The sequence below is a fragment of the Haemorhous mexicanus genome, chromosome 12 (genome assembly GCF_027477595.1).
Source record: "Haemorhous mexicanus isolate bHaeMex1 chromosome 12, bHaeMex1.pri, whole genome shotgun sequence".
Taxonomy (NCBI): Eukaryota; Metazoa; Chordata; class Aves; order Passeriformes; family Fringillidae; genus Haemorhous; species Haemorhous mexicanus.
The window spans coordinates 12,715,857-12,742,717 of record NC_082352.1 but is presented as its reverse complement, the minus strand read 5'-3'; the positions used below and the strand labels follow the sequence as shown (position 1 = coordinate 12,742,717).

Sequence of the window (26,861 nt, the reverse complement as noted above, 5' to 3'; positions counted from 1 at the left end):
AAAGGGGCCGCGGGGGCCCCCGCCGCACCGAGCGCCTTCGCCCGGGCAGCCGGCGGCCCCGGCTGCCGCCGCAGCACCGCTGCTGCAGCGACGCGGGCTAAATCTGGCAGAAAATCGAACTCATTAGCAAAGTTCACCAGCTGATTGCTTTGCATAAAACACGACACTGATTGGAAGTAATTAGGTTAAAAGATGGGACTGCGTTTCGATTTGGTGTTTCTAACAAGTGCTTTTGTGCGTGGCCTGATTTAAGCCTTCACCTCTGGGAACAGTCCCTCCCGCACCCGGCCCCGTCCCGCTGCCGCCGCCGCTCGCCTCTCCCGGGCCCGCGGGCGGCTCTCGCCTCCGGAGCCCCCCGACCTCTTAAAAATTTCCTGCCACTTCCAAAAAGGCTTCAGGTACTACTGAGAGGTCCTAAATGGAGCCCCGCGTCTCTTTTAAGACATGCTTTTATTTTTCCGCAGCTATGCACATATCTGCCCGTTGCAAAAAGAGAGTGGTTTTGATTCTGTTAAAAATCTCTTTTAATTAAATATTTGCATTTTACAAAGGCGGCTGCAGGTTTGGGTTTTTTTTTTAATCTAATACGTATAACCTATTTCCTTGTTTTGTCTCGTTTTTGCATTATAGTTTAACTCACACCCAAGGAAAAAAAACAATAGGCATAAAAAATTAAATTAAACTTGTATATATATATTTTAAAACTATGAAACAATTCGGAAAAAGACACAGAAATGTATATATTTATATTACTAAAACAACATTAATGCCTGTACAGTTGTCTTGATTTCATAATTTACTTCAAAGATACTGTATTATCAATTTAAATACAAAAAAGCTACATTAAATATACAGAATAAGATTTAATACAAATCTTTCTTCTTTGTGTGTGTGAGAGAGAGCGTGTCACTCGTTTGCTTTTCACTTGCTTAAGACATTTCTGGGCGGTTTCCACCAGCCATTTCAAATAGACTCTATAAACTTTTGAAGAGGGGCTGGGAGGGAGGGGGGAGCTGGTCTTTTTCTGTTTGTTTTGTTTTTCTTTTGGTACTGGAAAAATAACTGCCAAAGCAATTTATTATTTCTCTCAAATAAATTAAAAAAAGGGGGGGGGGAAAAAGGAACAAAACCACAGTCCCAGGAGGGGATAGGGAGGAGAAGCCGATATTAAATGTTGGACATACCTTTCTTCAGTTCGTAAGGTGAGTCTTTGCAAAGGTCTACTTGGGACTGGCTCCTGATCATTTTAGTGTCTTTAGCCAGGCTCTCGGCTCTGCTGAGGACAGTCTGATTTAATCCATTGAAGTGGGCGCCGGGGGCGGCGGCGGCGGGGCCGCCGGCGGGGTGCCCGTGCAGGGCCCCGAAGGAGCCGTAGTTCGTGTAGCCGGGGTAGAAGGGCGCCGTGTAGTAGAGCGGCCGGGGCAGGACCGCCCCGTTGGGGAAGGGGCACTGCGCGGCGGGCGAGCGCGGCCGCGGCGGCGAGCGGGACGGGCCGCTGCCGCCCAGCACGGCGGGGCCGGGGGGCGCCGCCTCGCCGCCGGCCTCCTTCGCCTTGTCCGCCGAGGTGGCGATCTCGGCCAGCGACCAGAGCTTGGGCTTGGCGAGGGCCGCCTGCTGCGGCGAATGGATGACAGAGGCGCCGGTGGCTGCGGGCAGCAGCGGGTGCAGGTCGGCGGCGTGCGGGGGCCCGGCGGCGGCGGAGGGCGGGCGGTACGGCGGGGGCTCCTCGCCGCCCGCCGGCGGGGGCCCGCGGCCCGCCGGACACGGTCCCAGCGGGGAAGCGCCGGGCGCCTTGTGGGGGACGGGCGGCCCGTCGAGCCGCTCCTCCGCTAGCTCTTTGCAATCCGAGTCGCTGAGGCCGCTCTCGGCCTCCCGGGGGCCGGGGGACTCCTGGAGGCGCTCGCAGCCCGGCGCTGCCTTGGGGTCCACCGCTCCTGGTAGGGGGAGAAAGGACAGGGGTGGGGGGGGCAGCTCTCGGTCTCGCCCTGCGCCCCCAAACCCGCCCACCCACTTCGCCGCCCACCCTTCGGTCCCCGCCGTGGCCAGGCCCGCTCTGCTGCCCGCCGGCTTCCCCCGCCCCGGCTGCACGCTCGGGGGAACAGGCCGCCCCGCCACCGCCGCACCGGGGCAGCCCCGAGGGCGCGGCCGCGGTGACCCGGCCGAGCCAGCTGTCCTACCTGTGTCCGGAGTCCCGGGGTCCCCCTTTTCCTCCAGTTTCTGGGGCTCGTCCTCGTCGTTTTTCTCCAGGTCGATGTTCTCCTCTTCCTCCTCGTCCTCGCTGCGGTTTCGTGGGGTCCAGGTCATTTTGTTCTCCTTCTTGAGCCGTCTCCGCGCGTTGGCGAACCAGGTGGAGACCTGGGTGAGGGTCATTTTGGTGATGATGGCCAGCATGATCTTCTCGCCCTTGGTGGGGTAGGGGTTTTTCCGGTGCTCGTTGAGCCAGGCCTTGAGGGTGGCCGTGGCGTCCCGCGTCGCGTTCTTGCGGTACGCGGGGTCCCCGTAGGGGTAGGAGCCGAGCGGCGCCGCGTACGGGTGGTACCCCAGGGAACCGGCCATGCCCGGCGTGTGGTCGTAGGGCGAGCCCTGGGGAGAGAGGGGAGAGCGGCCCGGCGGGGCGAGGTCAGCGGCCGCGGGGCGGCAATGACAGGGCAAAGGCAACACCAGGGCCTGCCTGCAGCCCCTGCCCGCGCCCCACCGCCTCTCCCCCGGCGCCGGGCCCTGCCCGGCTTGTCCCCCGGTTCTTTCCCGGGAGGAAGGGCCCTGGGGGCTCTCCGGGGCCAGTAGTCTCCGACCCCAGGAGACCACCGGCTGCTTGCAGCAATCCAGCGGTTCTCCCCCAAATGCAGGAGCGGGAGAGCAAGTGGGCAGCGCGGCGTGGGGGCGGACAGCGGCAGGGGGACCGGAGCCTTCCCCCGCGCGCTGCGATCGCGGCAGACAACCTGCCGGGCCTAGGCGGCCGGGCGGGCTGGGCCGCTCCTCCCTGCTCAGGGACGGGAGGAGGAAAAAATAAAAGGAAGAAGAAAAGAGAGAAGAGAAGAACATAAAAGAGAAACAAAAAAAAAAAAAAAAAGGGGGGGGGGAAGGGGCAAAAATAAAAAAGCAAAATAAAAGAAAATTATGCAGAAAAAGGAAAGAAGGAACTGTAAAACTCTGCCTTAAACACAGAGGAGAAGCTGAGCAAAAGTCGCCGGTTTTTGGGGGAAACTGAGGGGCGTTGGCTTGGCCGCAGCTCTGCGGTGTGGATGTCCCGCACTCGGACTGGCCCCGCGGTGCCCCGCGGGCGCGCACGGCGGCGCAGTGCCCTACCTTCCCCTTCCCCGCGCAGCCCCGCGGAGCAGCTCGCGGCCATGGGATTAGAGCTCTGCAATATTTAAGCCTAATTATCGCCGGGCAGGGGAAAGTTGCCTGGATTTATCACCCGGATTTCTAGCATCGCCGACCCGTCCTGAATTAATTCTCTTTTCAATCACAACAAGGTAATTGTTGCAGAACTATGATAGGTGTTTTTTATACTTTTTTTTTTTCTTAAGGGAATGAAACCGGTCCCCGCCTGCCCTGGTCTTGCTCACCCGGGCCGTGCCGGCGGCTCCCCCCGCGCCCGGCCCTGCCCGCCGCTGCCGCCAGCAACAGTGTGAGGCAGGGCACGGCGGCGATGCGGGAAAGTTGGGCGGCGAGGCGGGAGACGCGCTCCCTTTTGTCCCTGAGATCTCAAAAATAAAATGGGAACAAAAAGCAGGCCCGGGAGGGGGGGACAGGCACCCACGGGATGCCGTCGTGCCCGGCGCGGTGTCGGCTGCCCGCGGCTGCTCTTACCACGTAGGAAGTGAAGGCGGCGGCGGCGGCGGCGGCCGGGTCGGTGCCGTACTGGAGGTGGGAGTTGTAACCCGGGGAAGGGGCGGTAAAGGCGGTAGATCCGGCATAAGGGGAAAAAGCGGAGCCCGAAGAAGATCTCCCAAGTTCATCGGTCCTGGGTCCGGAGATCACGCTGGTGCTGTACGCCGGGCAGGAATAGAGAGCCAAGGACGCTGACGGCTGGTACAAGTAACCCTGAGGATACGACATGGCCAGGCGCGCACATATACCCGGGAGCCCAAGGCGCCGGGAGGGAGCCGCCGCGCTGCCGGGTTGGGGCGGCTGCGGCCGGGGCTTCGCGGGCGCCTCTCCGCCCTCGCCAGCTGGGCAGAGGCGGCACCTTGCTCTGCGCTGGGGCTGCTGCTCCGCTTTCGCCTGCAGCCGGGCACCGCTTCCTCCTTTTTCTCCCCCCCTTGCTTTCCCTTCTTTCCCTCCCCCCCTCCTCTCTTTCTCTTTCTCTCCCCCTTGCACTGGGGGGCTTTTTTTTCCCCCTTCCTCCTCGCTCTCGCTTTCCGAAGGGTCCTGCCAAGATGCTAAGTTGGAAATTGCAGCTCCTGACGCCTTCAGCACGGCCCGGCGAGGCTCCTCCTTCGCGGGGTGTTGTCAGTGGAAGGACTGGCAGGACCCCGCTGGGCTGCCGCGGCCGGGCCCAACCAGCGGGAGGGCTCCGCGCTTCCCTGGCCCTCCCCAGCACTCAGAGGCTCAAGTGCGCCGGCTCCTGGATTGCAGTCACCTCCGAGCCATTTAAGATCAGCTCCAACTTTCTGCATGTGCTAAATACCGTGCGGAGCCGCGTTGCGCCGGAATGCAAGCCAATCAGTATATGAAAAAAAAAATAGATCTTTAATAAGATTTATTAGCCGCCCGGCTCCCCCTCTTCACAGCCACCCCTCCTCGTGCTCTCTGCCCCTGCCCCTCCCTCTGCTAAATCATTGGAGGTGGGATATACGGCGGTCTGCTGGTGTTGTTAGTTTTGATTTTCTTAACAAAAAAGGAGGTTTTCGTCGGGGAAGAGCCACAGCCCTGTGCCTGGGCTGCTCGGCAGGTCACTCCCGCGGGCAGGGGCCACTCCGCCACCGGACCTGTTGCGGCGGCTGTGCGGGCGGAGCGGCGGCGGGGTCCGGCCAGGAGAGGGGATCAGCTTCGCTGAGGGCTCGGATTTAGTCTTTCCCAGCGCCGGCCGTAGGAGAAGGGCGATCCGGAGGGGAGCGGAGGGGGCTGAGATGGGTCGGCAGACACCGCTGAGAGCGAGGGTTTGCCCGCGGATCTAAGGAACACACCGGGTATCCTCCCCCCGCCCTCGGCTCAGTGAAGGGTCGAGGCGAAAGCAGATTAAAACCATATGAACCGGGATAAATCCCTGCCGATCAGAAGATGTAATCTCCTGTGATTCCACCAGATATATTTCTCAATAGAAACATATCCCGATTTATTCCCTCCTCGCATATTTTTTCCCTTGCGGTTGAGGAAAGGAGCTGCTCCAGCGGCCGCGGACCCTTGGCCATCGGGATCCGCTGTGCCTTTCTCGGTCGAGGGAGGGGGAGAATAGCGTAAGATTTATATTTTCAGAATTTTTTTTTTTTTGTAATTTTTGCATTTCCCGACCCTAATGCTCTCGCCGCGCTCACCCGCGGGACGTACGCGGAGACGCGAGGAGCAGGGGTGTGCTTTAAAACGGGCAGGCCGGGGCAGGAGCTCCCCTTGTCGCCGTGGAGGCGACACCGACGCCGCCCCGCTTTCTCCGTCCCTCCCTCCCTCTCCGGGGCTCCGTCCCGGCGGCAGCATCCACAGCCCCCCGCCGGGCGCAGGCTGGGACTTGCCGAGCGGCTGCGCTGCAGGGCTGGGGCTGGGCGGGAAGGGCGCGCTGTCCCCGCTGCCTTCGGGGGGACGCGGCAGGACCGAGGCCGGTGGGGCGGCCGCTGCTCGCCGTACAGCAGAGTCACCCCCGTACCCTGCCCTGCACTACAGTACCCATCAGGCCGCGGCCCCGCCAGGCCCGCCCCCGGCCGTCCCGGCGCATGACTGGCTGTTCCCCCGCCGGCGGCGGGCGCTCCTCTGCTTCCACGGGCCCGCGGAGCTGTCCCTCAGCGCGGGGTGTGGAGGGGCGGTGGCAGCACGGGCGCGGTTGCGGCGGAGTCCGGAGGCGGCGCTGACAGAACGGCGCGCGGAGGCGCTGCGGGCCGCGGCTGCCGCCCCAGGCCCGGAGCAGCCCGGCTGCCCGAGCCCGGCCCGGCCCGGAGCAGCCCGGCCGTGCTGAGCGCGGCCCGGCCCGGCCCGAGGTGAGGGAGCGGGGCCCGCGGGGCCGCTCTGGCGCTCGGTGGCGGCGCTGCCCCGCCGCGGGGCGCCCCCTGACGGGCGGCGCGGTTCGGCCCCGGCCCCGCGCTGGTCCCGGCAGCGCCGGGCGGGACTGGCGGGGCCGCACCGGCCTCGGCTCCTCCTCGGCTGCTGCCGAGCCGCGCTCGGTCTGGCCGTTCCCACCTCTGTCCTCTTGCGTTTCCCTCGCCCCCCGCTTTGTTTTCTAAATTTAATTTTTTTCATGTGCCGAATTTCGTCTCTTTAAACTCCGTGTGGTTCTGCCCCGGTAAACGGGACGGGTCCGTCCCCGGCTCGCACGCTCCCTTACATGCTCAATCCACACAGGTGTGCACTTTCATCAGTTTTCGACTGCACGGTGTCACCGGTATTTGTCCCCGGCTTCATTATAGCGATCGCTTGGAGCATTGCATTTCTTTCTCCACTCGAAAGCTCTTCTGTCATAATCCTCTGACAATCCCCCTTGTTCGGGGAGTGAGATATCATCTGGTCAAGTTTTATACATTTAACATTCATTTTATATGTGAGTAGAATAACTAACTGCTTTTCCGTGCTCCTTTCTTTGTAGGAAGCAACAGAAGTTTTAACCATCTTCCCATGGCATCTGACTTTTTTGAAGAGGAGGTAAGGTTAACGTCATGTAAAATTACCCTCTTTATTTCTGATGTTCCACTAATCTTTCTTCTGTAGGCATACATTTTGGAAACTGTGGTGAGTTCATGCATACTTTCATGCCTTGCAAACATAATACCAGAGCTGATTAATAAACGGTAGTGATAGGACTCTTATGCCGTCAGGATTGTAAGTGCCTATCAAGCTGACATTCTCACTACATTATGCCACTATTATATTCTTTGCAGTTTTAAAAGAACTGTAGATAATTATTCAAGATATTGAAACATTTAGTTTATAGTTCTATTGCTGTGGTTGTCACCTTCACTTTATATCAAATTTGAGACTCATTTCTTAAGGATGTCTCTATTTTCTGCTTTATTTGCACATTGATAGCTTTACTGAATGACTAGTCACAGCAACTTTTTCCTCTGATAGCAGCATATTAAAATGTGAAAGCTAAGACTAATCTGCTTTGCAGGACTTTTCAACCACTTGATGGAAGGGAAATAAGAAGTTTGTTTCAAGACTCTTATGTTGTTCATCAGTGCTGTTAACAAACGTGGGGCTTGAGGATACATTTGCTGCTTCTCTGCATTTTTGCTGAAGATATGTGCATTTGAAGGTATGGATGAGTTCTTGGTATTAGAAATTTGTGTATTTTGCAGCTGCCAATGAAACTCTAACAGTGCAGGTTGATATTAAAATTCTGCACTTCATATATTTTTCTCATAATTTTTTGGAAGATAAATTGTTAATGCAATAGAAAAAATGCTTGCCCTTAAAATCTTATTTAACAGTGGGAAAGATTTACAGTCTGGTTGTGCACTGTTCAGGCTATTTAAATTTAGGCATGTGAATTTAGATTCAGCTTCTATAAATAAATAAATAATTTAAATCTCTATTTTTATAGCCTTCAGTCTGTTCGATTGGTCCTGCAAAGCTATTAAAAGGGTCATTGGTTAGTTTAGTAGTTGGACTCCAGTAGGGTTTTTGGTGTGAGAGGAACTTGGATTTGAGATGACTGCACAAAATGTGACCCAAAATATAGCAACATTTGGATTTGCATATTTGTTTTTTCTACACTGGTTTCTTTTGCGTGATTTCATTTAGATTGTGCAAAGGGGGTACAGCATAAAATGGCTTAATAAATCAGGGCATGAATGTACAGTAAGGATCAGCTGAGAATATTTTCTTTCTGGGAGAAACAAATGGAAAGAGGCAGAATTATCCTAAAAGTAACAGTATAGTTTAAAAGTACAGCTCTTGGTAGGCTCTAACTGTAAGTGGTTTGATTCCAGGTGGCTTATAGTGAATGGAGTTAAACTTGGCTTTCTTGGATATGATACACCTAAATTTAATTAATTTAATAGCTACTTTCTGTTGAAACTTTAAAATCTAACGATCCTGTTTTTATTGCAGTCTTTAAAGATCTAATCGTTCTTCTGTGTGTCTGAGATGTAAAACTTAGTGCAAGGAGAGGCAACAGATTGGTTCCGTCATACGATTCTGTTGGGTTTTTTTGAGAGTACTTAAAAGATTATGATGGATAATGCTGTCTTGCCAAAGAATGCCGACACAGGTGTTCATCATTATCTTAATTAAGATCCTGAGAAAATGTCATCTTTCGGCATGAATTATGAAGGGAGATGCATTAGGAGATCATTTCAACTTTTTTTTTCTTTTTTTTTTTTTTTCTTTTTACAGGGGTAGATGAGAAGGAGGCTGTTTTCTCAAAACCTTTTTGATATTTCTTTATCAGAATTCCTGACCTTAGACGCTGAATTTGTTTCTCCAGTTCAGTTTGGGACAGTATTACCAAGAGATCTGTATGTGGTGCTAAAGGGAATCTTCCTAAAGAAAAAGAAAAAAAAAAAAAAAAAAAAAAAAAAAAAAAAGTAATTCCCCTACAAGATACCCTGTTTCATTTAAAGCTGTTCTATGAAAAAAACCCCTGTGAAACTCAGATGGTAGTGGAAATTGCTGCTGGAAACATCTGATAAGAGATGTTTCATACCGTATATTTTAAAGTATTAACAACTCATAAGAGAAAAATAAATACATGTGAATATTCATTCTTTTAATTAGGCATGAAGAGAAAATTTTCTTTCCCATCTTTGCACAACCATAGAAGTAAAACTAATTAATGTGCAAAGAGGAGGGAGGAGCCTGTGTCTTTCTATGTTAAATCAATACATAATTAGCTGGGCAAGAGGTAAAAAAATGCATGTAAAATATTGGCTGTAAAACTTAGGGGTCCTTTCCTGCAGACACTGCTGCTGCTTCCTTCAGGTGCAGTGCTGGGAGTTCCAGGTCAGGCAGTGCAGTGGAAGTGCTGCTGTTTTGTGGCTCTTAGCCTGGGTAAAGGAGGAGCTCTCTGAGCAAGACACCCTCAGCTGCTCTGTTGTTTTTTCCTGCACTTCCTTTGCCTGAGATGCTCCTTGTTCACACTCTCTGTGGTCTGAAAGCAAGCTGTAAACTTGTGAACACCTAGAATTACTCTTCTGTGCCTAGCATTTGGGTATTATTTAGCTTAGAGTTTTGTTTTTCTCTCCAAGTCTTTCTATTTTAAATCACTTCTTGTCTGCTAAAAGAAGTGTGATTATCAGTTCTAGTCTTATTTATTTTTAAAAATTGCTACAGCAGTCTTTTTAGTGTGCGGAGTAAAATACAGAAGTGCAGCTGACAAGTCTTTCAAGCACCTAGTTATTGTACTGAGCATCTAACTCCACAGATCTTGACAGTATCATGGGAGAACCTGAAACTGCTTTTCAGTTTCCTTGAAGTTTCCTGTAATTAACTTAAATGGCATTATTTGCTTGAATTTGTTGGCACAGTATGGACTAAGTTAAGAATGTCTTTAGGGTTTATTTTACTTACAGTTCCATGGACATATGCAGAAAATAGACTCTGAGAGAAGAATGGAAAACTGCTTTCTTTCTTGTCTAAATCAAGTTTTTCACTTAAAGCAAGCCACATCTACTGTTAGTTGGCTCTTATAGAAGATGAGGAGCAGCTCAGTAGAAAGGATGGCTGTGGCTCCCTGTGCTGTTTTATGGGATGTACACGAGCCCATAGCTTCCCTCTTGATGGCAAATTCCCTTTTGCCTGCAGGTGCTGCAGCGTGGTGGGAGCTCCTGCAGCTGGAAACTGGCCTTCAGTGTGGGTGTTAGAGATGAGTGTCTTAATAGCAGTGTTGTGTTCCAAAGATTTTGTGCTTTATCTGCTTTACTTACATATATTTGCAGTCCTTATGACTGGTGTTTGCAAGAGCTCAGCAGTACCTCTCTGAGGAGAAACATAAAGCCAGGTAGCCTTTCTGGCCTTACACCCAAGGAATTGTTTTTAACAGTTCATAATTTCTGGGATTTTATTAGAGCTTTTTGGTCTGTATTTCTTAATGTGGGTAGTGCAGCTATAGATGATTCTTAAAGCTGTTTTTTTGCAGATTAAAGTGAATGTATTTGTAGAACCAGCATATTTTTTTTCTTTTTTATTATTAAATCATTGCTTGAGGAGAAAAACAAACCAGTTGGACCTTTCAAGGTGAATATGGATCCCCATAACAGAGTTTACTGTACTAATAAACATGTGACTGATTACTCTCTTACTCTTCCTGAAGGAGAGGCACCATTCTAAGCAATTTCTTTTTTCCCAACAGAGCAAAACCAAGCTTTTTCTTCTTGTAAGCACATATTTTTCATAGTATTTTTTAGCATTTCTAGTGCAGATGAAGAACACAGCATTTACCTCTGAAATATTCTCTGCTGACATCTACAGAAATTTTCATGCCCTTCAGATTTAATTTTGTGTAAAATAATGCATGGTATAATATGTAGGTCCTGTGTTTTCAATTAAGCTGTATTAGGTAACTGTGCTCTTCTTTCATATCCCATAGCAAAGTATCAATATCCAGATGGCAGTGTGCTGGGATAAAAGATAGCTACAGGCTTGGCTGCTACTGTAAAGCCAAGAACAAACATTTTAGCCTGTGTGATAAATAAAACCCAGGTTGAGACTCTCAGTGTATTGGAGTTGCACTAAATAATTCTACAGTGCTGTTTATTACTGGTTTCATTGGATAATATGCAGCTGTAAAACCTGCTTGAAGCTTTTATTAAGAATACTCTGTCATTATAAAAAGCTGCCTACGACTTCTTTATGATATTGGCAGTGTGAGAATTGCTTTGTTTGTGCTGACTTTTTCTGGCTTTTATCTAGGAAGGACCTTGCTGTCTCCCAGCTCCTGTGGGCATTAGGTTTCATGAATGTCTTGGGATGAGGACAGCTCTGTAGAGCCTGAGTTTCAAAAGTAATTTTAAAGGTATTTTTTTCTTTATGCTTTTTCTTAAGTTTATTTCAGTATTTCATTTATTGCTTCAGTTAAAGTTCAGCTGATATTCCTTGTAATGTACACTGTGCTGCTGTGTCCCTAAGTAAAACTTAAGCTGAGGTCATCCAGGTAATCCATTCTTTGGGAGGAGGCTGCAGAAGGGTGGAGAGACTTTTAGGTTGGCTGAGAAGGGATTGGAAAACTTAATAGCAGGCAAGGGGCTAGGCCTGGGTTTGTTTTCTCCTTGCATTCCTGACACATCCTATGATTTGTTCATGTAACCTTGGCCTCAGTTTACCTAACAGGAGCTCTGCTTGTCTCAGAAATGTTCAGATGTAAATTGGTGTCCATGCTCATGTAATTGTTAGACTGTTGTGCTTTTGAGCAAGTGATTAATGCTGTCACTGTTTCATTAGCAAAATGCCATTAAACTGCCCTGTTCCTCAGCTCTTGGACTTCCATAGGCACCTGTTTGTGGTGCACCTCTTGGAACATGCAGGATTGAACACCATCCAGTGGGATGTGCACTAACATAGTGTCTGTGGGATTTAACAAACCTACAGGATCAAGGATTTAACAAACCTACAGGTGGAGAAACCCTTGCATTGCTCAGTCTGTAATCCTTGTTTGTCAGAGAAACATGCTGTCTGAATTAGTGACAAATACTGTATTTTTGTTCTAGCCCCCATTCTCCATATATCCCCTTTTTTGTTTTTTCCCTTTCTAGATTGCACCCAAGAGAGAAGCAGTGAGATGCACAGTGGGGAGAATGAACCCAGCAGTCCATCCTGTCCTGTACCTCCCTGAATATGGGAAGAGACCTAGTACAAAGCCAGAATGCAGCTGGGCTTGCACTCTTTTTAACCATATTAAGTCCTGTTGAGAGTTAATGGTAAGTAATCTGCTATGAGTAAGATATGATTCATTAAGCAAAGCATTAGAGCAGGGGCACTTCCCTTTGTGGTGCTGGGTTCAGTCACTTAAAAAATGCAGAATTAATGTTTCCAGATACATCAACTTTATTCCCATTTCTCTTGAGAGAATTGCACGGTCCATGTAATAAGTTTGTTGTTTTCTTTCTGCTTTTGTTCTCTCCAGATGAGCTCAGTTAGATGGTGTCAGCAGTGCTGAAGAAGGGAAGGACAGAATTGGAAGACAGGAGCTATTTCAAAGCAGGATTCTTCATCTTTCTGTAATTCCCAAACATGAAGACTTTATAAACTTCATTAGGTAGAGTATTGCTAATACTGTCATGTCAGTAATGTTGTATGATGTAATATGGCATTGCTATATTGTTTAGTGATCATGTGGAGCTGCATTAAATAAATGAACAAATGCCAGTGGCTTAAATGAACATTATGAGTGAGAGCAGTAAATGGAGAAGGTGGGTGCTAGAGGAAATGCTTGCAGCTTCTTTAAAGCCAGCTTCTTTCTTTTTTCAGCTCTTTCCATAACCAGTAGTGCTTTTGTTTCTTGATGAAGATGGAAAAAAACCACTCCATCTTTTCATTCAAGAGATTGAATCTAGTTCAACTTCTTAACCAGAAAGACTTCACAGTCCTACTAGCTTTTAAAGCATCTTAATGCTTTGTCCAGCAGGAAATTGCACTCACAGTGCTGACCTATTAACATCTGTAGTGCAGCAGCATGTGCTGCTCTTGCTCCTCAGGGCTTGTGAAATGTCTGCTGTGGCACAGCCCTCTGTGACCTCTTGCATTGAAGGATGGAATTTGTGAGTCCTCTTCTGTCTGGAGCTTGTGGGAGCTCCCTCCTGAGCTAAATAGTTCTGAAATACTGCAAAAAAAGATCTGACAGTGTTGTCTGGGAGATGTGACTGACTTAATTATTATTAACATTTATTAAGTGCCTTACAATGGAGTGGAAGAGCCATTGCCTTCTTTTTCACAAATAGGAGAACTGGCATGTAAGGAAGAATGAATCTCTTCTATCTTCTGCAGTTCTTGACCCACCTAATTAGGTGATTGTCACAAGAAATGAGAAGCTGGCTCAGGGGAATGGCACTGGGGGAAGCTGCCGACACGTTCTGCGCGCGCCGCGCTTCCCCTCGCACAATGGCTTAGCCTGGGGAGCAGGGCTTCTCTCCCTCTGTGTCCCTGGGCCAGGGAGGAGATCTGAGGGGGCTGAGGAGCCTGGGGCTGTCTGTTGGATAGCTTCATTATAGATCTCATCCAGGGAAAAAGTGGGGAACTGCAACTCATTTCTAGGAGCTACTCTGGTTTTTAGCAATTGCTCACCCACTGCCTCCTCCCGCTTCCTTTCACTGTGGAGTGGCCTTTCCCCACAATAAGCTGATTTTCTTCATGGCTGATATTTACACCTAGTTAGCTCTAAGGCACTAACTGCGTCTTCTGGTCTTAAGACTTCAGTTTCTTTTTTTTTTTTTTTTTTTTAATAATTTATTTTGCTGAGAAAGGGAATCTGTCCAGCTGCTGCAAACAATAGTGGTTTTGATGTATATCAATAAAGAGTTAGAGATGTATGTTTTCCAAGTAGAAGATAAAGAGACTTAAAGCCTGCTTTAAAGGAAGGCAAACCTTGGAGAGGTTTACTTAGATGTACAATATGCCCTATTCTTTGATTTTTAAAAACAGTATTAAGGGATTTTTTTCAAGAAAAGAGAAAATGATTTCATCTTTTTGGTTGCATTTTTTTCTTAGTCTCACAGTTGTAAGATAAATATTCAGAATTAGGAGTTGCTAAGGTTAATGTGATTAAAATGAGTATGTGATAACGGGCTCTGCACATTAAAGATTAAGAGCTCAAATTATAGACTCCAGAGGGAAACACTCCATGAGCATTTGTAAATTTTGTTTGTGCAAAAAATGCAGGCTTAGGCCTGTGGTTGCAGTTGCACAACAGTTTTATCCTGTTTTATCTGCAGAGAATTCTGTTAAACACTGTAGTATTGGGGTGAAAATGTAGTGTGGTGGAGGGACAAATTAGGAAATAATTTTGGTCTAAGCATTAGTGTTACTCTATAAAAATAGATTAGTTTTACGCAATTTATTCACATTTACAAAGGTCAGTTTATAGCATTCTGAGTGCAGTAGTTAATTCTTTATGTATAAATTGATCCTTTATGCAGATGTAATTCCACATACAACATCTTTGAATGCAAGTTAAAAATGTATTAGCAATTAATTTATGTAGGTTATGACTTACTTTTGCATATACTTTGCAGTGGTTCCTACCCAAAAGTTGAGTCAGTGTGTGCTTAATGAAAATTAGATGTGAAATGTAATATGTAGAGGACAAAGAAGCATTGAAATCCTTATTGCTCTTAAAAAGACAAAGGTACCTCAGATAATTCTCCCTTCTTAATCTCTTAAGAATTTGATGCATAATTCTGTTATGAGCAATTTGAAGTGAATAAAATATTTTGAGAAGTAGTATTAGTACCAGGTATTATTTCTCACCTTTAATGAAGCATAGTTTGGTTTTAAAATTTAAAATGCTTTGCATTTTGAGAGGCTCATTTATAGGCAGCCTTCCACTGAGAAGGAAAAGCACCTTGAACATTTGTGGAGGGGCAAGCCGTGTTGTTATATCTTTGAAATTTGCTAATGTTGCAACCATTGAAATAAAGTGTTTGTTTACATAACAACAGTGGCATTTCTCCTCCTCTTCCTTGTGGTTTTGTCCAACTAGATGTTATGAGTGGCAGTTGCAGTGACTGCTAAGTGTTTAAATGATGACACCATTATGTGAGGTGATTTTGAAATGAGAGATTCCAGCCAAGAATTACATCTGCTCTCATCTCCTTCAAATCATACTCTCTGGCTGTGCGGATTATGATTGATTTGTTTGTGACAGATTGCAGGAAACAGTCATTGATTTTTCAATATTTTACCTTAAAATTATTTACAGTTGTAACCAAGGGGAGGTATTTCCATGGGCTGTCAGCCCCTGAAAGACTGGGATAATATTCCCTGCTCCCTGACAAGACAAATTACCCGTAATGAGTGCAGTAGCTGAAGGGTATACTTTTATTTTAAAATATGTCAATAACCCAGTGACTAAACGAATATTGATTCAGCATAATGAAGCCTGAGTAATGTGAAAATGAGCTCTTCAAGGAGCATGGTAAAGACTTTCTTTTTAGCTTGTAGCAAGAAGCTTTTCATTCTTTACTGTTAGGTAGTTGAAATGTGCAGTCTTAAACAAGTCATCCTTAAACACTGGTAGTATGTGAAGTAATGTAACAAAAGAACTTCAGGGTTTTTTCTGTTTATTTCTTCTTTCTTTTTCTCCGAGTTCTTTTTTCTTCAATATGTTTCAGTAGATCAAATGCATAATGAGGAAAATACAAGTTATCCAGGGCAGAGATAGAATTACTATAGGTGTAAATATCTTTTGCAGTAATATTCTTCAGCTAGCCTAATGGCATTTTTAATGTGGAATCTCAATATGGGCATGGGAATATATCTAAATAAACTGTAGATTTAATTTCATATTATTGACTTCTTGACATACTGATGTGTGTTCTGTGTGATCAGTCTAATATTCTTGTCTTTCAGCAGTTTAGAATGGCTGGTTTATGAGCACCTAGATATACTGTGGTATAAAACTTAGTTACCATAATGCACATTTTTCTTTCCATAACGTATAACACTGCATGTTTCTTACCACATGAGAATTCTCAAGCAGTAATTCATTTAAATTACAGTAATTTATGCAGTGCCATAGGTGTGGTGTGGAAAAGCATCTAATAGATTAATATGAATGTACTCAGTTGTTCAGGGTAAGGATTAAAGAGCAGGTTGAGGTACAATTTTTTTAAACATTAGAAGTATTGAACACTAAAAAGATCCCCACCCTATCATGTGAAAGGATCAATTGGTCATTTGTATTCAAGAGCATCGTGCAACATGGGGAAGGCTCTGCAGAAGCACTGGGTATAAATAGCCGTGTAATCCAGACATAGACAAAAAGATATTTTCTTAGGCTGTTTGTGTGTAATGTGTCAATTATGAAATAATGTCATAGCCAGAAGCATTTAGTGAGCATGTTTGGGCATGAAGACGACTTTTCTTATTTTCTGAGGACTAACTTCAATTGCATCCAACTAGCTTGTGAAAATCTTCAGTAGGATGTTTTCCTATCAGCACACAGGTGATTTTTTTCCAAATGTCATTCCTTTAGCACAGCTAGAAACTATTTCAGGAGGCACTTGAGAACCTGTGGCATTGAGAGTTAAATGGCAACCCTGGAATGTGAGATACGTTCCTGTTTTTAATTTGCTAGTTTTCAGAAAAAAAGTATGATGTACGTTTGAGTGGGTTACAACTAAATAATTGCAGTTTTGAGAGGATTTGTGCATAGCACCTGGTATTTCCAAAATATTGGAGAATATTATTAATAAACTGAAATATATAGCTGTGACAACAGGAGAATTTGGAGCTCTTGTAAATGTTACAAGAGATCTACAAATGTTACAGTTTTGAACCTTAACTTCCTGCTCATATCATTTTACACACCTCAGGTTCTCTGCCTGTTCTTTGTTTCTGTGCCTTTTTGTTTCTTTGGCCAACAGCAGGAGATGGAAGGGGAGGATTCTTGTTCAGTAGCTTTCCCACAGTAGCGAGGAAGAGGGAGGCTGTTCAGGGCTGGGTGCCAGCTCTGCTGTAGACTGAAGGGCAAATAAATGTTTGTTTTAACAACATCTCCTTTTCCTGGATAACACTGCATGAGCTCATGGTACCAAACTGAGTAACAGCAGATCTCTGCTTGCAAGCCATTGGCATTTTTCACTTGTGAGACAGGCAACACCTCTGGCTTTGCTGCCTTTCCCAAAGATGAGTTTATTTATTGAATATCTGACATTCCAGCTCAGGCCTGAACCCTGTGCTTGGCACTAAAAGCAAATGGTGCATTTTTGGCTTTTTGTTTTAATTTGTGGGTGATACTGGAGATGTCTGATGATGGTGCCTTGGAAGCTCTGCAGTTTATTCATACATCTTTCTATGTTAGAACTGTGACAATTGTTAGTCCACTTTCAGGTGGACTATGGAGGAGAAAATAAAAACCTCAGACAAAAAAAAATCCTAAATAATTAATTGGTTAAAAGTTCTTGTGGCATTTGGGATCTCCCAGGAACAGAACATAAGCCCAATTGCTGTTCAATCAAGTAAAAGTAGAAAACACTATGAAATTAGGATCATGGGTAGAGAACAGAGTAATTTCATTTGTGTCAGAGATGAGGCTATTGGTCAGTCATGAAGGGCTCCTGTTTAGGGGCTGTATGTCCCTCAGCACTCAGCAACTTGCAAATTTTGACCCATTTCAGTTAATTTCACAGGGAACACAATGCATCAGTAGGTTCTTGTAGTGGCTGGTTTTGTGTAACAATTCAGATCTTGATTCCGTTATGAATAAAGTAGCAACCAAAACCAATGGTGGATTTATAAAGTTCTTTTCCTGTTTACTCAGCCTCTGTGTTATCTACCTGCTCTATAGATCAACCAACTAAAACAAGTTTAGTTTAAAGTGAGAGAGGAGAGCATGTTGATGTAGGTGATGGAAATTGTGCTTGCTGGCTAAGCCTTCTCTATGCTGCCTCCTTCCCATTGCCAAATTAATTATTTGAAATCTAAGAACTAAGATGTGATGGAATCCAAATCAGAGCAGTCTACGAGTAGGCAGACAGCACTATGCAGAATTTGCTCATCTAAACGTCATGATTACTTGAAACCAATTCTTTGTGCCTTGCACTTTGAAGGCGTTTTTGTTTAAATTTGCAGACAAATTACTGCTTTCCCAAAAGCAATTCCTTATATGCAAATATTCTGTTCTTTTGGAATGATCATTTTATGTACTAAAAGCTGTCAGTGGTGCAGATAGTATCACAGTCTTTGGTGTGTTGGCATATGGTTTATGGTGAACTGTAAGACTGAGATAACCCTATAAAAATATGTGAGGGATCCAAGATGCTGTGAGAGTCTTGCTTAACTGCAATGGTTAAAAAGGCATGGCTGACTTAATGCATGAGTGTTGAAATCTGTGTCTGGAATTATGGAGACAAGTTGAGAAGCATGAACAGAATTGATTGTTGATTATTTTCCTTTATAAGAGCTGGGAAAAGATGGATTGTGCTTTTCTGTGGTCTTTAAAAGCCCACGTAGTCCTTTTTTTTTTTTTTTTTTTTTGTTTTTTTGTTTTCTTTTGTTAACTTATCTTTTAATATGAAGTGTCATTCCCAAAATGAAGTAGTGTCCTTGGGCTGGTGGCAACAGCTGGAGTTGGAGAATTCATAAATAATTCAGAGAGGGATAAAGGGTAGGGGAATTTTTTTGTCATTTGAATCTTTATTATGTGCACACATTTCATTTTAGATACGGCATCATTTGAATTCATTCAGTATGATGATTGCACTGACCTGTCATATTTATTTTGATGTCCCTTCGAAGGACCATATGCTCTGTCCTCAGCATGAAAATGATGCAAGTTGCAAACTGAAAGGCAGCTCTGTTCCTGTAGGGATGAAGCCCTCACTTCCCGTTGTCACGTCAGTGGATGTACAGCTGCACTGCAGCAGAGAAGGTGGAGTTGTTATGTCAGTGCAGTGACTAAGTGGCAGTGTAGCCTAGCAAAAGGTGGAAAAAAGGGCAAAACCCATTTGCATCAAGGTACTGTGTGGCATTGAAAACTCAGCTGTCACTGAGGGCCAGTTGGTGTGAGGAACCTGGCATGTGGAAGGTGGAAAGGATTAAAGCCAGCTAGAAATCTGCCAAGGTGGAGGTGTGCCATGGTAGCTTTAATGTGGGAATACAATTAATTACTCTGTATGTTGGAAGTGGGGTTGCCATGCACACAACCTCCTGGGGTTGCACGGGACTCAGTCTGGGTATGCAAGGCTCAGAGCTTTCTTCTTTGCCCAGTCCATGTCTTCCTTTCCTAATCCATGTCCTCCTTTCCTCTTGACGCTGCTTGCTTAGTCAGAAAAAATCTTGGGTAATGTTTTTTGGGAGGGAACAGGGGAAGAAAATATGCAGTTTTAATTTGCCTACTTACTAATTCTGCTGTAACCATTGCATCTGGTCCTTCATTTATTTTGTTGGTGTGTTCCTGTGGATGAGTGGTGCATTTTCCAGAAGTTACAGGCTCAAGTTCCACCATGTCCCATAAGTAATGAGCTGCATGATAATGAGTAATGTCTGGTCCCTATTGGCTAAAGCACTGGCTGGTATTAGCAATTCAGACTTGGCGGATAACAGGGCTCTGTTACCAGGACTTTGTTACTGTTACCTTTGTATGTGATATTAACTGCAGGATTGCAACCACCTCGATATTTTCATGGTGTAAGGTGTAACAGGGAGCAGTGATTTGTATGAAGTACATGGTCCACTGTGCCCATGCCAGGGGCAGAAGGAAGCCAATTAAGTGCAGGTTAGTGAAATACAGTAACTGGAACCTGGGAATGAAAATAACTGTATGCAAAATTGTTTCTTTTCTAGATCCTGCTATCAATGACTGAGCCTCCCTGAAATCTTCTTATCAGTTACTGCCAAGATGAGAAGGATAACAGGAAGGAGGAGTGCTTAAGTGGATTAATGACAGTTAATTTCTTCTATTTATCAAATGACAGGTTGTTTTTTCCTCAAAACTTGATTGTCATGACAAGATGCTTTTGGAAGTCATTTTTGTAAAATAAAACTGACAATTTTTAGGCTACAAGGAGCTATTGTATCTTTCTATTGGATGTTGTTATTATGGAAAAATGCTGGAAAGTCTTTATTTTTGATGTGATTTAACTTGCATACTTCATTCATTTATTTTAGTATCTGTTGAATGCCATGTGAAAAGTTTCTTGCCAGAATTCTTTTATTCAATTGAATAGTTATTGTTATAATGCTCAATTTATTAATGCCTAAATTACTGTTGCCCTAGCCTCCTACAAAAATGTTTCTTTTTAGTAATTCTTAAACAAATAAGGAATGAATGAGGTTTTGTCCCCTTTGTGTTTTGATCAGCATATTTTCCCTTTCAGTGAAAGTGTCTTCATTTTTTGGAATGTCTGAACGCAAAAAAAGGTGTTTTGGTTTTGGGGGTTTTTCTCCCAACAGCACATGTCTTTTGTGCAATGATTTTTTAATATGTACACTGCCAAGATACAATTACTGGAAGGAGAGAGAGAAGCTGTTGGGAATGTCATGTTATGCCAAATTAAGAATTATTAGCTCTTACTTTCTGTGCAGTCTCTTCGACTAGAACTCGACCTATTGCGTCTGGCGTATACTTTGACTCTAGTGGAACTAATGTGTCCTTGGAGTAGCATTTCAGAGTAACTTCAGATTCATGCTTTTTTCACAAGTCTGCTTTAAACTGCTGGGATTAACTTCAGAGAAGGCGAGAGATACAAGCTCCTTTGTCAGCAGCTGTGCTGGTTGAAGAAGGAGGCTTCATGCACACTTGCTTGCTCATTCTCTCCCTGCTAGGGAAGCAGACTGAACTGTTTCCCTGAGCACATGCAGGCTGACTTCAGCCAAAGTGAATCGTGTTATCAGGTATTAGTTATCAGTGCCCTGGGTCACTCTGATGAAAGGACAGGGCATGCACAGACCAGCTGTGCAGACGTCATGTCTGGGAAGGGTGCTGTGTTGACAAGAGTTGCTGAGGGCTGGCCCTGCTGTGTCGCCTTTTCAGCAGGTGCAGTTACATCTCTCAGATGTGGTAAAAATTGGATGTGTTAGAAAGCTATGCAGATCTGTCATGCATAATATTCACATTCCATGGGCATCCTGGATAATGCAGAATAAACCTGAGCTCTTTGACTTACTCCTTGTGTGTGCCAGTATGAGGGGAGAGAACCAGTGTGTGTGTACATGCCAGACACTTATTTCAGGAAAATGTATCTGGTCAAGGTGTGGGAATGGTACAAGGGTTTGCATTATCTAGAGAGCACACTTTTTACTTTACTCATCAAAGAGACTGCCTCAGCCAGCACATGCCTGAGGAGAGCTGCTTTTGACACATCAGCTGCCTTGAGAAGAGGAGGGAGAACAGCTCCAGCAGGAGTGGCTGCTGTTCAGAAGATGCTGGAGTCTGGTGAGGCATCCAAGCTCTTGCTATTGCTTGGGCCAAAATTAGAATAGTATGGATAATCTTTAGTACTCAAAGACAGAGTGAGTAAAAGCAGTGCTCTGAACAGCACCTTCCACACTGACCCTTCTTGTGCAAAGGCTGTGGAGTTTAGGTGCCTTCCTAGAGCCAGCCTGGGCGTACAAAGAAGAGAAACCTGAGAGCAGCAGCACTGCTTGTATCTCCTCTTGGGGCACTGCCAGCTGAAAAGAACACAGCCACAGAAAGGACTGAGTCTCCAGCTCAGGTTGTGTGTTGTCCCTTATCTTTTATTTGTCCTTAAGGTAAAAGATGAGGAATATGCAGTGGCCATACTGTACATATGGAAGGGAAGAAAATAAAGTGCCAGGTGTGTGAGGAAGGGGCAGGTGTGGGTCCAGGTGTGAGAGCTGTGCCGTGTTCCAGCAGCCCAGAGCTGAGCCATGGCTGAGCTCTCAGTGCTGGGTTCAGGAGTGATGTCACATGTCTCACCTGACCATGAGCTAAGTGCAAATAACCTCCACAGCTCTCCGAGACAGCCCATAATCCATATCACTCTTTTTATCTTAAAATGGATTGTTGCAGTACCGAGATTGAAATGTTTAATGAAATGCTTGTGATTGCTTAGGTATCTATTTATCTGCCTAAGTGGAAATACACAGGTAAACCAGTACTGCAAAATAACGTCTTACATTTAACACTGACATGGATATAAAGCTGATGAGTAAAATTTTACATCCAAGCACTTAAAACCATCAAATACTATAGCTAAATTGCCATACTGCTTATGTAGTGCTAAAAAGACAACAAAATCAAACTTCAGGGAAGGCAGATTTTCTTATAAATATTCCAAATAATAGGTTGGTTTCAAGTAGACTTCCTGGCTCTTTGGTGATTGCTGAATTTGGTCTGAATCTATCAGGAACCCCAATCATAATGGTGTGTTTATTATTATAAACACATGACTTCTATTTAAGTTATCCACAAATATGTTGGACAAAACATAGTTTACCTTCTTAACTGGTACTATATGGTTACTTTCTAACTCCTTTAATTTCAGTTCTAACTTGATTGAATTAAAGGTGCATTCCTGACAATAATCTTTACATCTGTAATGGAACACTTGATTTTGTATGACTGTTTGCATACTCCAGACATAACACAACATTTTTATAGCAATATGTGTTGACAATACACAGAGATAAAAATCAGTTTATGACAAACTAAGGAGCAAACTTTCAATAAGACCAATGAATCAGTAGAAATTATTAGAAAGGGAATATTAGATTTTCTGTCTTTTGAATGAGGATGAAATATTTTTATAGAGGTATATGCTTGAACAAGTGGCTGGGAGTGGTCAAGGAATTCCTCACAGGCTTCTGTGGCTTTTGCAACACCTGAGGTCAGACTGGGTCATCTTAGACATCCTTCTGGCTTGGAAGGGAGTGAGAAGTCTCAGTGTAGCAAATATCCTCATAGAATAGCAGCTTCCACTGAAAAGTTACTCAAAGGTAATTAAGCTTATCTTCAAAAAAGGATTGGGAGGGGCATTGGGAATGTTCCTGTCTCCTAGTGCCATGCCTTTTTCAAAGATCCTCTTTCACCTGACAGCTTGCTCCTGTGGGGTGTTTCATTGGCTGAGGTGGGTTTCTCTGGTTCATCCATCCTTGTCCCACCTACATTAATAACAGCACATGAACATCTTTTTCAGGTCAAGTGTCTTCTACAGTGTCTACTTCTACAAAGTGTAATGTTGCCTTTCTGCTAGAAATAATTATTCAGTTGAAAATAATCTGACAACATCCTGCTGTGGATAAATTAGGTTAGCTCTCTACTAAGATTAGTTAGCTGGCATCCATTCACTAACATATTACAAGAAAATGATTGCAAGTTGATTGTGTCCAGTTATCTGCCTTTTTTTCTGTTTAATAGGCTTTTTGTTGCCATGCTGTCACCAAACGTGTGCAAGTCATACTATTCCCAGTGCCCTGCAGCCTGGGGAGATGGTGTTTGCTGTCCCGTACCATGGAAAGACTTTTGGGCAGAAGTGTTTGGAGAAGGGGAGAGGTTGTGACCTTGTAGATTTCTGAATCTTGTGCACCTTTGGTTTTGGCCCACAGGGATGTGTTCTGCTCTATGGCAATCAATACATTACCACCAAAGTTGAAATTCCAGGTATAATTAGCTCATGTGTTTAAATAGGTGTTGTTATTTTTCAGCTTGTATATACAAGCCTGTTTTCATGCAGAAGTCCATATTTTACTTGGGAAGAATGCTGTGCAAATCAGAAAAAGCAGAAAAAGTATTTTAAGTTATGTGCTAGTGTTTAAGAATTTAGAAATAACTGTGAGATCTTGTAGGTACCCAGTTTGTGGTGACTGGGATGGGGCTGGCCCAGCCTCATCCCCAACGAGCTACAGCTGTGAGGAGCAGGTGAGCAGCATTGTCACAATGAGCCATGGAGTGCCCAGGGGCACTGACCAACCACCAAAGGGAACACAGGGCACACAGGTGCAGTGCATTAGCAGTGAGGGGCACACAGGTGCAGTGCATTAGCAGTGAGGGGCACACAGGTGCAGTGCATCAACACTGAGGGGCACACAGGTGCAGTGAATTAACACTGAGGGTGTAAAAAGTTGGGCTAAAGAGCAAGAAGGACAAAAGTTTGCAGCCTGCTGAAGTGGCTTGGTATTACTCTGTATGGGCAGATACCTGAAGCCTTCTGATGTGGTAAAGTGTTACTGTGTTTGGGGGAGTGCTTAAAGCCTTATGTAATTGTATGGTGATGCTCTGTGCATTGTGGCTGTCTCGACTGTGCCCTGTATTGTGACAAGATCTTTATTTCTTTGTTTACAATTGATTAGGGCTAGAGTTTTAAAAGCTTAGTGCTGACTCAAAGTGCTTTGCAGTCAGTCACTAAGAAATATGGGCTTGGCCCAATTCACGTTTATATCCTTCAGTATATCCATTATTGTTAGATGCTGAGTGGTTATTGTACATAGATGACTGGTTTTTTTAGGTATTTTACATTTTTATGTGTTCAGAAAAATACTTTGTTTAAGTAGCTGCTGGGTGAATGGAGTAATTAAAGAATTGTACTGATTTTATTGAAGCTGACATATGCTGCACGTTCCTTAAAACTCAGTATGTGAGCAGAATGTTTCCAGGATTTATTGAAGGCAGGCATCTAGAGATAGTGGGGAGCTTTTAATAGTTGTAAAGATAACTTCCAAGTTTTATGCTGTTATATAAACCTGTCTTTAAGAAGAGAGCTGTTATTGCAATACATTGCTCATGTTCTTTGTATTTTGTCTGTGTGTATGTTTTCTGTATGTACTTGTACACCTACAAACAAATGCTTGACCTGGACACTTTAATTTGACAGTGATTTTATATTCTATTTACTATTTATTTTGGGGAAAAAAAGTGTTTTAATGCTGACTGAGAATCTCATTTTCTTGGTAAGAAAAGTAATTTTCAGTATATTGTGGGGAGTTTTAATTAATTTTTTTTTAAAACTGGAATATATCCCTGCTTAGTTTGAGTTACAGTTCTTACTGTGAGAGTGTTGTGGTAGCAAGCAAGAAATCTTACTCAGCATAAACTGAGGCTGGGTTTCATTTTGACTAGTTTGATGAGTGCGATGTTCCACGTGTGATACTTTTGCAAGTTGTGAAAAAATAGACTTGTTTATCTATCATCTGTATTTCATATGATTTCAGAGTAGCATGTTGTCATTACTATTGAATTACTTGGCTAAAACTAGCAAACTTTTGCCTGTATATTTTGTAATGTTTAGACCTTAAGCATTTTTCAAGCAATATGTTTGACTTACTATTGTTGCCCACTGTAAAATAAAATACAATATTAAAATACATGCTGAAAGAACATTCTTCATCAGCTATGAATAAACATGTGGAAAAGATATTTTCAAAATTTCAGAGTTTTTTGCTAAGCTGTTCCCAGTTGAGTCCCCATCTTTAGTGTGGGACTTGGGTGAGAGGTTTCCCTTACCAGGATACATGAGGTGCTGCTGAGTGTCACTGTTCCAAACTTCTAGGGCTGTGTAAATGGAAAATACACTTCATAATTTTAGCATTAGTTAGTTTTAAGCCTGCTTGTTTGCATGAGCAGGCTAGGTATTTTTAAGTGTCTTTTTAGTCCAGAAAACTCTTTTTATGGACAAGTCTTTTTATACTGGGTGCTGGAAATTGAAGACAAAAACATTTCTAAACTACTCGTGCGTTTTAAGACTGTGAGTCAATTCCCATGTGTTAAAGTGTAAACTACTAACTAATCCGTGGGAGTTTATGCAGCAGAAAGTCATTTAATTAACACTTTTAATTTCAGCTATGAAAGAAGGTGAAAATGAGGTCTGGAGAATGGAGAGAGGCTTTGTTTTTCATTGCTGAAGTCTCCCTGCACTGTAAGTCTACTGATGCCCGTGGTGCGTAGACCATCTCCTGCCTGCTAATTAGGCCTCTCCAGTGTGCTCTCTAGAAATGTGCTGGAGAAGTTTTTTTCAAAAAACCCCCACGCCATCATAAATAAGGGAACGGTACAGTATGTAACTATTATACCCCACTCATTTGGCAGGCTATAATTTAATAGAACAACAATGATCAGACCAGTATATCAGTTAATTTTCAAAACATTTTATTCCACGCAAATTAGCTCAGGTCCTGGAGGGCAAAATGACAAGAGGTTACTCGTACACTATGTATTTAATTAATTGAAAAATGCTCAAACTGCTTTTACAGTTGTTATTAAAAAGTAGAATCAGTGTTGCCAGTGCTCAACCATAATTAGAACCCCGGGGAATTAAATATTTAGCATTAGTAATGTAACAGCACTTAGGACACAAATTTCTATTTTTGTAATGAAAGCAATACAGTGTAAGTGCAAATGGCTGAAACGACAGCTGTGACAAGCAAACCAGCCTGGGATATTTCAATAAGACACCTCGTTGGACAGCAAGTCTTACTGCATTACTCGTTTGTAAGAGTCTAAATCCCAACAGCCAGGCATTACACCCAGTATTTAGGTTTCTAATTGCTCTCAGGATGAATGGTGGGGCAAATGTCAGCCTGTGGGGTGGGAAGCACAGAGTGTTTTCCCAAATTCCACGGCAGAGGTGGGTGCCTGTGGCCGTGCGGGCAGGGCCGGGGCACGTCCCAGGGCAGCCGAGGGGGGAAACCAGCCCTTGTTTGTTTTAAGTTTAATTACATTTTAAGCATAAGTGCTTTCAGTGATACAACATGAAAAGTCAGATATTGGGCTCTAATGAGCTGTAGTGGTAGATGGCTGGAGACCCTGAGGGATTCATTCACTAAATTAACTGAATAACAGTACTTGGTTTGGGCACGGTAGGATGGCTGAGCTGTGCTTAAAATCTCCCTTTCAGAGCTGTCTCTCATTCCTGTTTTTGTTCTAAACACTGTAGTGACTTCCACAGCCGCCTGCTACAACTGCTCAGCTTGTCACAAGTATTATGTTACCAACTAATAAGTAATAAAGCACATTCAGCTTCATTTATCTTCTTTTTTGCTGGGCCTTTTTCCCCTGCAATGGCAGGGAAGGAGGAAAGCTTGAAGGCACTTGTGTATCTTCTAAATAAGAAAAAAAAGCTGTACTTGGGCACAGCATGCTTTGGCCTCCTTAAAGCACTGATTTG

General features: G+C 44.6%; 1 protein-coding gene and 1 long non-coding RNA gene across 4 annotated transcripts; one reads left to right on the top strand and one right to left on the bottom strand.

The window, feature by feature from the left end:
• Positions 1 to 500: 500 nt before the first annotated feature.
• Positions 501 to 4,271, bottom strand: IRX5 (iroquois homeobox 5). The gene is made up of 3 exons (XM_059857119.1): positions 3,814 to 4,271; positions 2,178 to 2,583; positions 501 to 1,934 (listed from the first exon to the last, which is right to left on the bottom strand). The coding sequence occupies exons 1-3, from the start codon at positions 4,060 to 4,062 to the stop codon at positions 1,168 to 1,170; spliced, it is 1,422 nt and encodes a 473-aa protein (XP_059713102.1). The 5' UTR covers positions 4,063 to 4,271; the 3' UTR covers positions 501 to 1,167.
• Positions 4,272 to 5,059: 788 nt separating this feature from the next.
• On the top strand, positions 5,060 to 25,062 carry LOC132332631 (uncharacterized). Of its 3 annotated transcripts, none has more exons than XR_009487962.1 (7): positions 5,060 to 5,402; positions 6,734 to 6,789; positions 7,259 to 7,402; positions 10,999 to 11,101; positions 11,838 to 12,002; positions 12,209 to 12,340; positions 19,585 to 25,062. It is a non-coding gene; the product is annotated as an uncharacterized LOC132332631 (long non-coding RNA). The 3 variants fall into 3 exon arrangements; XR_009487964.1 differs by lacking the exon at positions 5,060 to 5,402 and adding an exon at positions 6,046 to 6,131; XR_009487963.1 differs by lacking the exon at positions 5,060 to 5,402 and adding an exon at positions 6,285 to 6,492.
• The last annotated feature ends 1,799 nt before the right edge of the window (positions 25,063 to 26,861 follow it).

Coding starts and splice junctions, on each gene's coding strand:
- IRX5 (XM_059857119.1), bottom strand. CDS start 4,062: ATGTCGTATCCTCAGGGTTACTTGTACCAGCCGTCAGCGTCCTTGGCT. Junction 2,584..3,813: donor CCGCCTTCACTTCCTACGTG/GTAAGAGCAGCC, acceptor CTCTCTCCCCAG/GGCTCGCCCTACGACCACAC. Junction 1,935..2,177: donor CCCCGGGACTCCGGACACAG/GTAGGACAGCTG, acceptor TCCCCCTACCAG/GAGCGGTGGACCCCAAGGCA.